General features: G+C 38.6%; 1 protein-coding gene across 1 annotated transcript; it reads left to right on the forward strand.

Moving 5' to 3' along the window:
• Window positions 1-214: 214 nt before the first annotated feature.
• On the forward strand, window positions 215-10564 carry RP1 (RP1 axonemal microtubule associated). The gene is made up of 3 exons (XM_029923943.1): window positions 215-832; window positions 2434-2605; window positions 4929-10564. Exons 1-3 carry the CDS (start codon window positions 215-217, stop codon window positions 10562-10564), a joined length of 6426 nt encoding a protein of 2141 aa, XP_029779803.1.
• The last annotated feature ends 6752 nt before the right edge of the window (window positions 10565-17316 follow it).

Raw genomic sequence — 17316 nt, forward strand, 5'->3', positions numbered from 1 at the left:
TATTTGTTTTATTTACGTCCTTTTGTTGAAAGCCCCTTACAGTTACCATTCAAAATAGGCAGGAATAATGAATAAATACATGAATTCATGAAATCCTAGGAATAGCCTAGATCCCGACAAGTGTAATTAGATTCCATTTAAATGATCATGTACTGTTTATGACGCTGTCATTGTCAAGATGAATACTTTTTTCCCTCTCTAGGTCCCAGCCAAAATGAGCGAAACTTCTTCCACTAGTTTTTCTATGATTCATCCAACCGCTTCTGAAGGTCAAGGTCTTCGCTCTCGCCATATGAGCGTCACGCTTCCTGTTGTGGCCAAAAAGATCAGCTTCTACAAAAGCGGAGACCCGCAGTTTGGTGGGGTCAGGGTGGTGGTCAATCCTCGTTCCTTTAAGACATTTGATGCTTTGCTGGATAACTTGTCAAGCAAGGTGCCCTTACCTTTCGGGGTGAGGAACATCAGCACCCCTCGGGGAAGGCACAGCATCACGCGCCTGGAGGAGCTGGAGGACGGACAGTCGTACCTGTGCTCCCACCGCAGGAAGGTGCAGCCTGTGGACCTCGACAAGGCACGCCGGCGCCTGCGACCCTGGTACAGCAGCCGGGCCATCCGCACGCATGCGCACAGCTCGCCGCCGGCGGCCACCGCCGCTCCTGGCGTGCTACGCGCGCCGCGGAGCCTCCTGGTCTTTAAAAACGGCGACCCGAAGACCAGGCGCAAGGTCGTTCTGAACCGAAGGGTTACGCAGAGCTTCCAGGCCTTTCTGCAGCACCTGATGGAGGTCATGCGCTTCCCGGTGACCAAGCTGTATGCCACAGACGGAAGGAAGGTGAGTGTTCCCGGTGCTTCTCACGTCTGAGCTCCCGTCGTGTGGGACGTGGAAGGAGGCCCTGGAGGAGAAAGGCTTCGTGCGTGCGTGTGCATGTGTGTGTGTGTGTGTGTGTGTGTGTGTGTGTGTGCGCGCGCGCATGTGTGTTCCCACTCCCGCGGGGTGGCGGTGGTTCACCTGGGTGGGTGGCCCCATTGTTCTCTGGTTGGAGTTTGAAGAAGTGACTGACATCAGGGGCTCTTTTTAATTTCACACTTTCTTTCCCGTTACGCCTTCCCTGAGCACAGAGTTGTATAATGTGTCAGCACAGAATCCAGTCGCTACAGTATTTCTTGAAAAGCCTTGGCCAACAGTGATTTCTGTTAAGTAGAGAAGTGTTTTTTTCTGTGATCCCTGCTGGAGGGTGAGGGGCAGGGGAGAGTGCCTGCTGCACCCCTGCAGCTGATAGTGTTGTGCCCAAGTTTTTAAAATCGCCCCAAATCACCCCAAAACAAACACCAGAGACTGCTAGGGAGACTGAGTCACGCCTGCAAAAGCAAAGGGCCTTTATTACAAGCTTAAGCTCTAGCTCACAGTCTCCAGCCAACCTGCTGGCCAGTGGAGAGAGCCCCGAACAAAGGCAGGGCAGGGCCTTTTATGCCTTTGGGAGGGGGAGTTACAGGAAATGAGGACAGGTGTAAAGTGATCCAATCCCTGCCCCCCCTCCCCCCAATCAACACTGGCAGTTGTGGGAGCCAATCACACCATCCGGAGCACTGACCAATCAGAGTGGGCCCAGACCTGCCTCTAGAAAGGTCAAAGGTATCGGGCAGGCCTCCCCCGATTGGGCACCGCAGGAGCTGTCCCTCCTTAATGCACGCCCTTTAAGTAAAGGGGAAGGCTGGATCCGGCTGGCGGGGGAAACGCCCCCCCCCCCCCCCCCCCCCCCCCCCACGGCTGCTGGGTGCATCTCCACCGCAGAGGTGCGTGGCGACCGGCTCCGAGAAGGCTGGGACCGCCCGGTGGTGAGGGCCATATCGGACCTGCATCCTTACAACAGCATGTTCCCCAGGCCCTTTCTCAGCTGGCTCAGGGAAGATGGTGGGCTACAGCTGGATATTTTGGTGGGGAACCAGAGGCAGTACTGAGTACCTTTTAAGGATTTCTTTGGGGGGCGCATGGGTGGCTCAGTTGGTTAAGCTTCCCACTCTTGGTTTCAGCTCAGGTCGTCATCTCCCGGTTTTGTGAGTGAGCCCCACATCAGGTTCTGTGCGGAAGGGTGGAGCCTGCTTGGGGTTCTCTTTCTCTTCTTCTGCCGCTCTTCTGCTCTTTCTCTCAAAATAAATAAATAAACTTTAAATAAAAGTCTTTAGTTATGGCAGAAGACGAATCTCTTCAGCTAGTATGCTGGCTCATAGGATGTTGATCTAACCACCCTCATCCTGATACTTGGTAACTTTTTTTTACATTATTGGTGCCTAAAGAATGATTAGTGAATGAAAGAATGCTTTCAAGCCCCAAAGTTTGTTGAATTTGATTCTTTCTGCTATAAAATAGCCATAAGAAAAGAACAAAGTTTCATGTTGCTCATGTAAGGACCTTAATTCTTTGGTTTCTTCTAGGTTCCCAGTCTCCAGGCTGTGATCCTGAGCTCTGGAGCTGTGGTGGCAGCTGGAAGGGAGCCATTTAAACCCGGAAATTATGACATCCAAAAGTATTTGCTTTCTTCAAGATTACCAGCGATCTCTCATCATGGGCTTTCCAAGGGAACTGCGAGGTCACAAAGCAGAAAGAGTAAGTCACTTAAATATGTAGCCCTTATTTTTAGCCTTGAGTTGTGTGTGTGGTTTAGCCACAATATAAAAAAAAAAAATCCATGCTTAAGTGGACAGTTTCCTTCATCACATGAGAGAAAATGAGGGGGCCAAAAACATTCTAAACTGCAGTTGGTCATATGTATAGTTGGAAAGAGTCATAGAGATTGTATGATTTTTATAGACTTTCCCAAATCGATCAATCATATGTTTGTTTAGATTGATGAGGTATGCCCTTTTTGGGAGGGGGTATATGATACCTAGATTAAAAAAAAAATGCCAGCATTTCTTGATTTGGAGAGGAATTCTATGGAATTGTTATAAGTGACATCTCTGGTAGTTGTAGAGTTTCCTGCAGATAATACTGTGTGATATCATAGCTGATCTCAGCAGGTTAGTTGAGTGACTTTATTTTTAAAAATCCAGTAAAAATCACAGGCTTTGGATCCATTTTTAACTTATTAAAATTTTTTTCATGTAGTCAATTCATGCTGGTTAATGATAATGTAAGTTGACAATTCCATAGGAAATGCTGTACAATATAGCCTTATCCTTTGGGTAGGGGAGAGGAGGGCTTGTTGATGCCCGAGTGTGCATGGGCTGTAAATTCTCTGTGAAGGTGTGGCTAATTGTATTATTCATTGTGCTCAATATTTTAATTTCATTATTCATTGTGAAATTTTTTTGAGCTCTTTTGCTCTGAGTGCCATTTATACTTAAATTTTGGGTCTTATTTAAACATTGAATAATATACCCTTTAAGTAGTATTAATCTCTCTACTTATTGCTAACGGGTGAAATTCATCTGTTAGGGATATACTCAATAGATAATCTGTGAAGGTTTCAATTTTGTAGGCATTAGCTGCCAGATACCTATTTCACTGTGCTCATTTTACGAAAATGATTTTATTATTTTGTGTTTGATATGGGTTGCTGAATATGATTTTTGATGGTGTTAGGAATCTGAAGACTTTGTTAAATTTTATTTTAAAAAGTTATAAGTGAAACATTTTCATTTGCAATTTTGGTAAATGTATGCCAAAAATAAGAGAACATATTTTAGGTTTATACTCTGAAATGTTAAATGTATTTAATTGGTGCCAAGAATATGCAAATATATACAAACTGCCAATAAGAATTTGATAGAGTTTAAGAAGCATGAGTACCAACCAAAGTTATCTTTAGGACACACACGAAAAATATAACCAGGTATCTGGGTCTGTGTCTAGTTCTGTTCTCTTTTGTGTCCTATATGAAATCAAATGCACTAATTATGCAAAGTGAATGCTAAATTAATAATTATTACTTGATTAATCTTGACATTTATTTAAGTGTTTATTTTTTGAGAGAGAGAGAGAGAGAATTTGTAAATGAGGGAGGGGCAGAGAGAGAGGAGACAGAGAACTGAGAGTGCAGGGCCCAATGTGAGGCTCCACCTTGTGAACCCTGAGATCATGACCTGAGCAAAGTCAGACTGAGCCACCTAGGGGCCCTGACTAATCCTGACTTTTAAATAAATTCTAAGAATGTTTTTGCTTTCATAATGCTGTAGATGTCTCTCTTGGATACACAAAGAGAGGAAAATAAATATTGCTGTAGCTTTTTACTTGCTTGTTTGCATTGATAAGCAGCAGTTGGTTAGACTCCAGTCTTAGAACTGGTAAACAAAACAACAAAACAGAATCCTACAAAATCTGTTTTTTTTTTTTTTTTTGCTTAAAATTCTTAGGAATTTCTACTTTATACTTATTGAAATTGCCTAACTAAGCTAATTAAAATTAAAATTCTTTGAATCTTGTTCTTGAAGTAGGATTACAGATTCTCCTTTTATTTACTTTTATTTAAAGTTATTCATTTATTTTTGAGAGAGAGAGAAAGAGAAGGAGAAAGCATGTAAGTGGGGGAGGGGCAGTGAGGATAGAGAGAATCCCCAAAAGTCTCTGCACTGCCAGTATGGAGCCTGATGTGGGGCTTGAACTCAAACTGTGAGACCATGACCTGAGCTGAAACCCAAGAGTCAGATGCTTAACTGACTGAGCCACCCAGGTGCCCCTATAGGTTCTCTTTTTAAGAGAAGCTTGTAGAGATGCACCAGATATTATAGTGAATTCAAACAACAAATAAATACATTGAAGTAAGAAACTTACTAATAACATCTTACTATGAAATTTAGAAAATGTGATACTTTTTGTACTAATTCTTTTTTTCTTTTTTTTCTTTTCTGCCTATTCTACTGGATATTTATAACTTCTCCATTTTCTACACTTTGATATGGGGCATCTTTTACTTTTAAAATCTTGAAAGTGAGCACACATGTGTCTTCAAGCTCAAGGTCTCAGATTTATTCTGTTTCTTCTGACAAAATGCGTAATAATGATTGCTACTCAGAGCATTCTTTTGCTTCTGAAAATTACTTGGCTTTGGAAAAAAATGATTCTCAGAATTTATTGATATATCCTTCTGAAGATGATATTGAGAAATCAGTTATTTTTAATCAAGATGGCACCATGATAGTTGAGATGAAAGTTCGATTTAAGATAAAAGGGGAAGAAACCATAAAATGGACCACTGTCAGTAGAGCTGGTCTTTCTAATGATGATGAAAAGAGTGAGGTAGGCCGTCTTCCAGGAAGGACTGATGATCAGTCGTCTGGTGTAAAGATTGTAGCATGCTCGTTGTCTGCAGATGTCTCTTCTTTGAGGACAGGCAGTAACCAAGAGGGCAGTTGGGCCGAGGAGGTAGACACTCAAACAACAGATCGAGAGACTGAAACTGGCACCTCTGCTAGTTGGGAGAATGCTGTGGACACAGACACCATCCGGGAAACTCAGGATCAAGCAAAGCATCATTTTTATCGGCCTCCTACACCTGGGCCAAAGAGAGTGAGACAAAAGAAATCTGTGAGAGGAAGTGTGACCTTGGTATCTGAAACTGAAGTTCAAGAAGAAATGATTAAACAGTTTTCCTATAGCGAAGAAAGGGAAGATGGGGAAAACAAATCTGAGTATCACATGTTTACACATTCCTGTAGTACGATGTCATCAGTGTCTAACAGACCAGTGGTTGTTCATGTCAATAACAATGAGCAGACAGAGTCATCTTTAGAAATAGAAAAGGAAAGCGCACGGCTCAAGTCAGGTGCAGTACATGCTGATGTTGTAGAGATTACAAGTGAAAAGATGTTAGAGGTGTCTCATAATACTGGCTTGCCACAGACCGTATCAGAACACCCAGTTGTGGAGGAACGTATAGTCAGTAGTGTAACATCAGACGACAAACCTGGAATCAAAAACTTAAGACCTTATGGTAACACCAGTGATAGATTCAGTCCTTTTTTAGCAGATACAACTCATTATTTAAGTAATGACTCTGGAACTGACATAACTATTTTTGAGACCCCTGCTTCAGTAGGGTCCTCCACTGTCACCACCAGAATTGACAGACTAATTAATGAATTTGCTCAGTGTGGTTTAACAAAATTTCCAGCAAATGAAAAACAGATTTCGTCATCTCTTGCCAGCAAAAAGAAGATCAAATCTCAGCAACAAGTGATAAATTCCAAGCATCAGGATGGGAAGATCACAACCAAAGGAATTCTTAATAGGAGTAAGAGAATAAGCAAGGGAGGTAGAATTGCTCAGGAAATCATATTAAAGGATTCACACGGTCCCCTTAAAGGAGGAATACTTTGTGAGGAAGATTTCCATGCAAATGGTATGGTAATTGAATCAAATTATTCTTGCTCCAAAAGTAACCTCACTCTTGTGAATTCTAAGAATTTCCATGTAAATAAATTAAGTACTGTTCAGAATCCTAAGAAAGTTCAAGGTCTTTTAGCCAAAAGAAAATCCAGACCACTAAACAAAGTAAGTTTAGGAGGACCTACAAAAAATGAAATTGGTCAAGGAGATAAAATATTTCCCCATAATGACTTTAGCTGTTACAAAAATAGTTTTGAAGATGAAAATTTATTTCATGTGTTTAACTTCCTTGAGCAAAACCCCAATGCTTTTTGTGGACCACAGGCTCAAGCAGAAGTGGCATCTTGGCATTTGAGAGGAATGACAAGGAGAAGTTTCATTTCAAAAGTTAATAATTCACACATAACATTAAAAACTCAGAAAAAACAAAAAGGAGATAAGTTGAAAGTAAGTACTACTGTAAGTAAGCGACGTGTTACAACCAGGGCAAATTCCTTACCTTCTTTGAAAAAAGGTGTTTCTCTTGAGGATGTCAGCCATCGTCCAGTTCAAAATTATATACAGAGATGGTTGCAGAACATAAATCCACATCCAACCTTTCAACCTAGAAAATCAGCTCCAGTATGCAAAAAGGAAAGGAGTGTGATAAGTCGTAACAATTCCCAGTCAAGTTCTGGAAAAGGAACTAATTCCCAGTCAAGTTCTGGAAAAGGAAATCATTTTGTTAGGGAAGGTAATAAACCTGTAAGTAAAAGTGCTGGTTTGACAGGAAATAATGTAGGGAAAAAGGTGGATACATCTTTTGATAAAGATAACAGTGAAGAACGTACCGAAGATCTCTGTGAGAGGCAGGTTGAATCTCTGAATGATGCTTACTTGCTTCCCTTGCAGGAAAATTGTGCTTTGTCACAGACAGCTATTGATGATCATAATAGTAAAATCCAAGTATGTGCTAAAAACTTAGGACCAGACATAAGCCTTGTTTACCAAGAAATAAACCTAGCTACAAAAAGACACAGTGTGGAGGCTGCTATTCAAGTAGATCTCATAGAAGAAGACACTCCTAAAGACCTTTTACCAGTCCTGTTGCTTCGCCAATTGCAAGATTTGGTTCCTAGTCTTCCTAAGACTCAGAATGGAGTTATTGAGATGCCACATTCGCTTGCAGATAATCCCTTTCCTTCCCCAATATGTAAGTCATATACTAATGTCCTATTAGCTTGGCTTCTGGTGCTAACCTTAAAAGGAAGTGTAAATAGCTTCTGCCAAGGTGATGCTCACAAGACTACTAACAGAACTTCAGAAATACTTGCATTATTAGAAGTCCTAAAGCAAACTGCCATCACAGAGGAAGCTGACGATTTGAAGGCTGCTGTTGCCAGTTTAGTGGAGTCCACCACAGATCACTTAAGACTCACTGAGAAAGAACAAGACATGGTTCCAATAGGACTTTCTGCAAGCTGTTCCACACCCAGCGTTCAGGGAGTTCCTGAGTATGCTGAAAATGCAAACACACAGAAACTCTCCTCTGTAGATGGTTACTCTGCCAGTGAGGACCGTGCCTCTGAAGTTTGTGTTTCAGAGGTGACTTACTCTACACGTGAGATGTGCACTGTGAATAAGACTTACCCAAAGGAGGCTTGTAGCCTCAGTGACATTTCTTTGCCTGTTGATGGCCACAGCGTAGATCAGACCTCCATGAATAAGGCGTGTTTCCTGGGAGAGGTCTGTTCACTTACTGATGCTCCATCTTCTGATAAGGCTTGCGCTTATGAGGAAAACCATGTTTGTGAAACAGCTTGCCCAATTGATGAGGCCTATGTCCCCAACAAAGACAGCAATACCAGTGACTTTTTAAATTCCAAAGAAAACATATGTCCTGATAATTTGGAATTGACTGGACAATTAGAAAGACTTGATGAAGTTCAGAAAGATCTAACTATCTTGGCAGACCCTGGGTATAAAAATGGCTTTAATGTATTGGTGTCCAATCAAAATATCAGCAATGTAAGCCACTGTGGCTTTCCCCTAAGTGAAACTGAACTGGAATTTGGTAAGGAACATAGTTCCCTAGCTGAATTTAAAAATCATTTATTAAAGAAATTTCAGGGTCAAAATGCATATACATCCTCTGATAGGGAAGACTCAAAGACTTCTGAAGAACCAAGCTCACTAACCAATAGCTTGACCTCCAGTGAAAGAAGCATTTCAGAATTGGAATCTTTTGAAGAATTGGAAAACCAAGACACTGATATCTTTAATACAAAGATAAATGCAGAAGAACAGGCTGCTGAAGAATTGATCCAAAAAGAATTAAAGGCTAGTAAAAATTTGGAATTGGTGGAAGTCTCTAGCAGGAACATTATAGAAGAAGAAAAAAGAAATGATGTAACTCGTGGGACAATCAGCAGAAGGCTGGCGACACTACCGTCTTTCGTTTTTTGCTATGATTCTAAACAAAATAGTGAAAAGGAGCTCAATGAAGGAGAAACTAAAATGAGAGTAAAAATGATGGTGAAAAGCATGGAAAGTGGAAGTTATTCAGAGTCTTCTCTTGATTTTAAAAATTGCTTTACAAGACCTGTGACTTCTGATTGGTCAGAATTTAGACAGGACAGTGAGAAGGAACAGCCACCCAGTGATGGCCCCAGTGGCAGTTGTGAGGAGATTGCCCAAGAGAAAGGATACAGTCAGGGATTTGTTAAAAGGACAATTGAAAAACTTTATGGTAAAGGAGAGATTATTAAACCATCTTTTTTCCCTGGGTCTACACACAGATCTCAGGTTTGTCCTTCTAATTCTGTGGAGTTTCAATGTTCTAGGAAAGTAGGTTTTTATAATTCTGAAGGTCAGTCATTAGGCTCTTCTGACAAACTGTCTAGTAGTTCATCTATATTGCAGAAATTTCCAGAAGAAGGCCAAGATAAATATGATTTTAATGATATGAGGGCCAATTATCATGAGGGAGACATTGTAGGACATGGTGCAAAACAAAGTGATCATCACAGAATTGCCAGAGATCTGGGGGAAGGAATACTGATTGATAAAGGCAAGTGGCTCCTGAAAGAAAATCATCTGTTGAGAGTATCATCTCCTGAAAATTCTGGCTTATGTGGCAATGCAGACACCACATCAGTGGACACTCTACTTAATAATAGCACTGATATACCATATTCACATTTTGGAAATTTGGCCCCAGGCCCAAGCATGGCTGAACTATCTTCTTCAGAATTAGAGGAACTGACTCAGCCCCTTGAACTGAAATGCAGTTATTTTAACATGCCTCACTGTAGTGACTCTGAGCTTTTTTGTGAGGATTTGCTAGATGTTCAAAATAAAACTTGTGCCAAGGAGAATATACCAAATGATAATGTGGAGGAGAAAGCTAGTCATAAGTCAGAAAGAGTATGTACATCAGTCACTCATGCCTTTACGTCCACTGGTAACAAAGTCCATCCTGTCTCTGATGATACTATTAAACACCAACCATTGCCTGGTAATAATGTAATTCATGGTGCACATCAGGAAGGTGACTCTTTGGATAAACTCTATGCTCTTTGTGGTCAGCATTGCCCGATACTAACTGTGCTCATCCAACCTATGAATGAAAAGGACCGAGGATTTGCATATTGCAAAGATTCTGATATTGAAAATTTCTTCAGTCTTCCTTTGTGGATGAAAATACACCCATATTTGTTGCAGTCAAACAAAATCATGTTTAGAGATGAGAATGATAAAGCAAGTGGTAGAAAAGCTTTTATTGATAATGTCATGGATACATTTAATCAGTTTTATTTTAATAATATATTTGACTTGATGGATAAAAGAAAATTAAGAAAATTAAAAAGAATTAGTTACTTGGACTTAGAAGAAGAAAATAATTTAAAGACATTTCAGTTTTATTTAAAGAAAAGGTTTTGTGTCAGTTTCTTGCACCCATCATTGTTGGTTGTGGATGTTGTGAATTCAAATACACAGGACCCCCCCCGTCAGACAAATGAAGTCTTTCAAGTAGTTGATGAGAATAACAATGTATTAAGTAACAGATTCCAGAACTCAAGAACAAATCTCAATCAAATAGTCAGAGAAAATATCAACTATCATTTCTTTGAAATGCATAGTCAAGCCTGCCTATTTTATGAAGCTGAGACACCCTTAAATATTAGCAACAGAAATATATTAGAAATATTTTATATATTTGAGGATGAAACTCTTTTTATTTGGGAAGAGGAAAACTAATTTGATCTTGAAAGCACTGATGAACAAGAAGGTTTATAATTTTAATGTTAGCACAGCCTTTTTAAATCCATGCATTTTCCCACCTTATAGTAAGATGAAACTTAAGGGATGGATATAGACTCAATAACCCCTAAAAATTTCCCACTTCTTTAAAATGAGCTTACTCTAAAAGGCTTGCACTTGGATAATCTGGTTTGACTTTAAGTATTCCACTGTTCTTCATTTTTCCAAAAATTTTTTCCAAAAACTCCATTTTTATTGTTATTTTTGAAGTTTTTCCCTGAGCATACATAATTTCCTATAACAGATTTTTGTTCTAGGACATAATAAATGCCCTAACAACAGGAATTATGTCTTTTTTCTCTGTTTATATCATCTGTTTTTGTGCAAAATGTATATTGGTGAATACAGTATACTGGTGAATAAATGGAATAGACAGTCTCAAATGTACTTCATTTATTAATTTTAACTACTGATATAATAAAGGTCGCTACAACATTTTTGTAAGTGTCTTGTGCCAAATGTCTTGAATCTAATTTCCTGGGATCATCTACCTAATGAACTTGCAAGCATTTCAGTGGGACAGAATTAAGTGCTTGTTCTCATGATTAGAAAAAGATTCTTTACCAGTATGCTTTTTCTCTAGTACTTTGCCTAGAAATTATAATCTTCTATGCATTAGTGAAATGTCCAGAAATCCAAATAAGTCAGAAAAAAAAGGAAAAACCTAAAGCATGTTCTGTGAAGAAAAATTAAAGGAGCTGGAATGATTTAACTTGGAAAAGAAAAGAAAAAGGTGACCTTAAAATTCTCAAAATTGAGGAACTTCTGTGAAGAACTTGACACATTTTTAATGTTCAACTGCATTAATAAAAAATTTAATTAGATACAAATAAAAACATGTCTGGAAGGACAAATAAATTTGATTAGACTATAAATTGCTTTTTTTGAATACTTGTGATATTTTGCCCGGGACTTATCCAGGGAACCTTTTAAGTAAGATTCCTTACACTTCATGATTATATGATGGTATAGAAACAAATCTTATAAACCACTGAAATCTAGGTTTCTTGTCTGAAACTGACTCAGAGTAGAACAACGTTTTTTGGAGCCACATGTAGAGGTGCAAAAATAACTTAAATTTGGCATTGAGTAAGTAAAGGTAACTGATTACATAAAAACTATCAGTTCAGCATGAGTCATAAAGCCATAAAAATATGAGTTGCTATTTATTTCCCCAGATAAAGACTGCCTCTACAAAGACTATGGCTTTTCTACCTTAAGTGATACACTTTTCTCACTGACAAGTGGAAGCTGTGGTGCTCTGTAAGTTTCTGCGATGACCAGTGGGAATTCTGTTGACATAAAAGGGCTGAAATTGTGGAGAAATAAGAGAAAAGGGAGAAGAATTAATGTTAATTTTGTACTTTTAGTAGGGTCTGTCGTATAGGCTTACAGATTTATTAAATGTAATCCTTCCTCTTAAAGACACTGTGAATTTGGCTTTGCTATTCCCTTTTTATCGGTGGGAGAATTTAGAGCAGGAGGTAAAGTATTTTCATCAGTGGTGCACAGTATCACGTCAGAATTTGAACCCAGACCTTTGTGCTTGAAAATCTACTTTTAATGCACTGTTATTCTTTTTATACAAGAGTAGTAAAATGCTTTAAAAATTATTTAATGCTCTCCCCAATGAAGAGAGAGAAGGAAATTATTCTTTTCATTTGGAAAGAGAATGATATTTAGATGTACCAAGGAAGTTGGGGAAATCACAATAGCTGGGAACTTTTGGGAAAGTATGGCATGGAACATCTGATTTTTAGGAATTTCACTACCTGGGTTACATTAATATAACACTATGGGTGGGGCCAGATGATACTGGGAAAAAGAAATTGAGAGTGACATACATGAATTACTAGTGAATGACCTGGTAATGTTCTTAAGATAAACGGGTTCATATGTATTGAATTCTGAGATTTGGAATCACATCTTATATAGTGTTTCTATCTCAGTTCTAGCATATTGCTTGGGGCATGGTAAGCACCTAGTAAATGTGTGTTGAATGATTATGGAATGCTTTCAAATGCTTTTTCTTTGCCCTTATTTTCAGATCAATACCTGTAGAGGGTTATGCAAAGAGGCTGAGGAATAGATCTTAGGTTTTTTGTATTTTATAAAGCAATAATTAAATCATTAAAAAGGTCTCTGAAAGTAATTTTTTTCTTTAAAACATTCAAATGATTGAAAAAAATTTTTTCACAAGATTTGCATTGAGAGGTAGAAGACCAAATGAAACTTTAGAAAAAATTTAAGAATGTTATTCCACCGACTTGGCTTTTGCTTTAAAGATGAAGTGGCTGACTCTTGAGGAACGGATGCTAGCTAGCCTATTGTGTTTTGGAGAACATAGCCAAGTTCAGAATCTTGGAATCCGGATAGAATGGTGTAATTACCGGTTCTGGCCACAAGATGTCAGCTGTGCTATGCGCTGTCAGCCGCTCCGTGGCCGCGCTCTGGAGGCTTGTATGGCTAACCTGAGTGCATCCAAGACTGAGACAGTGCCGGGGCAGTTTGCTTCCGCTTCAAAGAAAACTTGAGGATCCATTTGTAGGGCTCCCCTCCCCCGCACGTCCTAAACGTAGAAGGCATATCAGTATTCAGAATTAGGAGAAATATTCTGTTAGTGAGCTGAAGTTGAAAAGTAGAGGGGGTATTGAAAGTGCAACCTATCCAAGAATCCTCAAGAGTTGATCCTGAGGAAAGCTGAATTCTGAGAGACTGGGGACAACCCCAAATCCCAACTCACGTTGAAACTAAGTTAATGAATCAGTGGCTCAGTGATTTTTACATGAAGCTTTCAGGTACCTTAATCATTCAGTGACAAAACACATGCCCCATTTTCGGGGTTTATACTGAGGTAGCAAAGCCATGCTTCATGTTTGTGACCCTCATTTCTGTTAGTTTTCTCATCTGTAAAATGGGGCCACCACTTTAAAGGTCTTAATAACGTAGCTACCTTATAAGATTGTTGTGAGAGGATCACTTCAGGGAATGATTGTAAAAGCATTATAGTGTGCTTACTACATTTTAGCTGTTTTGTTTTTATTTACAATTTAAATTTTGTTACCCTTCTAAAAAATTGAGGTACAGCTAACACACAATGTTGTATTAGTGTCAAGTGCACAACACAGTGATTCGACAACTCTATACATTATGCTATTTTCTCTACAAGTTGTACTACCATCTGTCACCATGTAACACTATTATAATGACATCAACTATATCACCTATGCTGTACCTTTTATCCCTGTGACTTATTCATTCCATAACTGGAAGCCCGTACCTATGGCTCCCCCCCCCCCATTTTGCCTGTCCCTCTCCCCCTTGCCCTCTGACAACCACCAGTTTTTTCTCTCTGTTTATGGGTCTGTTTCTGCTGTTTTGGCTTGTTTTGTTTTTTAGATTATACATATAAATGAAATCATATGGTATTTGTCTTTCTCTGACTTAACGTCACTTAGTGTAATGCCCTCTAGATGCATCCATGTTGTTGCAAACGGCAAGGTCGTATCCTTTTTTATGGCTGAGTGATACTCTGTATATATATGCACCACTTCTCTGTTTGTCTGTGGATGGGCATTTGGGCGGCTTCCACATCTTGACTACAGTAAATAATGCTGCGATAGACATAGGGGTGCGCCTATCTTTTTGAATGACTGTTTTTGCTTCCTTGGTGGAATTACTGACTCATATGGTATTTCTATTTTTTATTTTTTGAGAAACCTCTATAATGTTTTCCACAGTGGCTGCACCAGTTTACATGTCCGCCAGTAGTGCACGAAGGTTCCCTTTTCACCACATCCTCACTAAAACTTGTCTTTTAATACTAGCCATTCTGACAGGCACGAAGTGGTATTTCATTGTGGTTTTAATTTGCATTCCTCTGATGCTTAGTGATGCTGAACATCTTTCAAGTATCTGTTGGCCATCTTTATGTCTTCTTTGGAAAAAATATCTATTAAGTTTCTCTGCCCATTTTTAATAATATAATCAGATTACTTATTTTGTTTGTGTTGAGTTGTCAGTTCTTTATATGTTTTGGATATTAACCCCTCATTAGATATATCATTTGCAAATATCTTCTTCCATCACTAGATTGCTTATCCTTCAGTTGTGCTGATGCTTTCCTTCTTAGTTTGGTATAGTTCTAGCAGCTGTTTTGTCCTTGTTCTCTTTGCCTGAGGAGACATAGCTAGATAAATGTTGGTCCCAGTGATGTCTAAGAGATGATTGTCTTTTTGTTTTTTGTTTTTTAAAGGAATTGTATAGTTTCTTTTTAAAATTTTTTTAATGTTTTAAATTTATTTTTGAGAGACAGAGAGAGACAGTGCGAGCAGGGGAGGATCAGAGAGAGAGGGAGACATAGAATTTGAAGCAGGCTCCAGGCTCTGAGCTGTCAGGACAAAGCCTGACGCGGGGCTCGAATCCACAAACCGCGAGACCATGACCTGAGCTGAAGCCGGACGCTTAACCGACGGAGCCACCCAGGTGCCCTGGAATGGCTTGATGATGTGGATGTGGGTTTATTTATGCACTTTCAATTCTGTTCTACTGATCTATGTGTCTACTTTTGTGTTAGTACCATAGTGTTTTGATTACTGCAGCTTGTAGTATATCTTGAAATCTGGATTTGAAATATCTCCAATTTGTTCTTTCTCAAGATTGCTTTGGCTATTTGAGGTCTTTTTTAGTTCCATACAAATTTTAGTATTATTTGTTCTAGTTCTGTGAAAAATGCTGTTGGTATTTAGATAGGGATTGCATTGAATCTATAGATTACTTTCAGTAGCATGGACATCTTACCAGTATTAATTCTTCCAATCCGTGAGGATGGAGTATCTTTCCATTTGTGTTTTCTTTTGTTTCTTTGTTCAGTGTTTTAGTTTTCAAAGAATAGGTCTTTCAGCAACTTGGTTAAATTATTCCTAGGTATTTTAGTCTTTTTGGTACAATTGTAAATGGGGTTGTCTTCTTGATTTCTCCTTCTGCTACTTTGTTACTAGTGTATAGAAATGCAACTGATTTTTGTACACTAATTTTGTGTTTTACAACTTTAGTGAATTCATTCACTAGTTCAATAGTTTTTTGTTCTACACCAGGGTTTTTTAAATATAGTATTATGTCATCTGCAGATAGAGTTTTACTTCTTATTTACTAATTTGGATATCTTTTATTTCTTTTTCTTGTCTGATTGCTGCAGCTAGGACTTTCAGTACTATGTTGAATAAAAGTAGTGTGGGTGGACTTTATTGTCTTATTCCTGATCTTGGAGGAAAAGATTTCATGTTTTCACCATTGATTCTGACGTTAGCTGTGGGTTTGTCAGATGTGGTCTTTATTATGCTGAGGTATGTTCTCTCTAAACCCACTTTGATGAGAGCTTTTTTAAAAATTAAAAACATTTTTTTAAACATTTATTTATTTTTGAGAGTGAGATAGGCAGAGCATGCGTTGGGGAGGAGCAGAGAGAGAGGGAGACACGGAATCAGAAGCAGGCTCCAGGCTCTGAGCTAGCTGTCAGCACAGAGCTGGACGTGGGGCTCGAACCCACGAACTGCGAGATCATGACCTGAGCCGAAGCTGGACGCCTAACTGACTGAGTTACCCAGGCGCCCTGAGAGCTTTTTTTTTTTTTTTAAATTATAAATGGCGATTATATTTTGTGAAATGTTTTTATGCATCTATTGAGGTGATCATATGTTTCTTTTCTTTCGTCTTGTTAGTGTGATATACTCTTGAATGTTGAACCACTTTTTTATGCCTGGAGTAAATCCCATTTGATGGTGGCAAATACTTTTTAAAAATATATTGTTGAACTTGGTTTGCTACTATTTTGTTGAAGATTTTTGCATCTCTGTTTAGCAGAGATACTAGCCTGTAGGTTTTTTTGGTTTTGTTCTGTTTTTGTTAGTTTTTTGTAGTGCTTCTGTCTGGTTTTGGTATCAGGATAATGGTGGTCTTGTAGAACAAATTGGGAAGTTTTTCCTCCTTCTATCTTTTGGAATAGTTAGAGAAGAATAGGTATTGACTCTTTTTCAAACGTTTGGTAGAATTCACCTATGCAAACGTCTGGTCCTGGACATTGTTGGGAGATTTTTAATTACTGATTCAGTGTCATTACTAGTAATTAGTCCTTTCAAATTTTCTGTTTCTCCCTGATTTAGTTTTAGGAGATTATATGTTTCTAGCAATTTTCCTTTTCTTCTAGGTTGTCCAATTTTTTGTCATCTAAGTTTTCATAATATTTTCGTATAATTCTTCGTATTTTTATGGTGTTGGTTGTTATTTCTCCATTTTTTAGTTTGAGTCTTTTCTCTCTTTGATTTTATGGTTGCCCCGTTCATTGTTTAATTTGCGCATTGTTTTATGATGAATCCAGCTAAATGGTTATCCATTTTCTTGATCTTTTAAAATAGCCAGCTCTTAGTTTCATTGATTTTAAAAAATTTCATCTGTAATTCTGTTAGTCTCTATTTCATTCATTTCTGCTTTTATCTTCATTATCTTTTTCCTTATACTAGATTTGACTATTCTTTTTCTAGCTCCTCTGGTGTAAGCATAGGTTGTTTATTTGATATTTTTATTATTTCTTGAGATAAGCCAGTATCACTATAAACTTTTCTTTCAGAACTGCTTTTGCTTTGTCCAAAAGATTTTTTTTCCATAATATTTTATTGTCAAATTGTTTTCCA

This window comes from Suricata suricatta, chromosome 15, assembly GCF_006229205.1.
Source record: "Suricata suricatta isolate VVHF042 chromosome 15, meerkat_22Aug2017_6uvM2_HiC, whole genome shotgun sequence".
Taxonomy (NCBI): Eukaryota; Metazoa; Chordata; class Mammalia; order Carnivora; family Herpestidae; genus Suricata; species Suricata suricatta.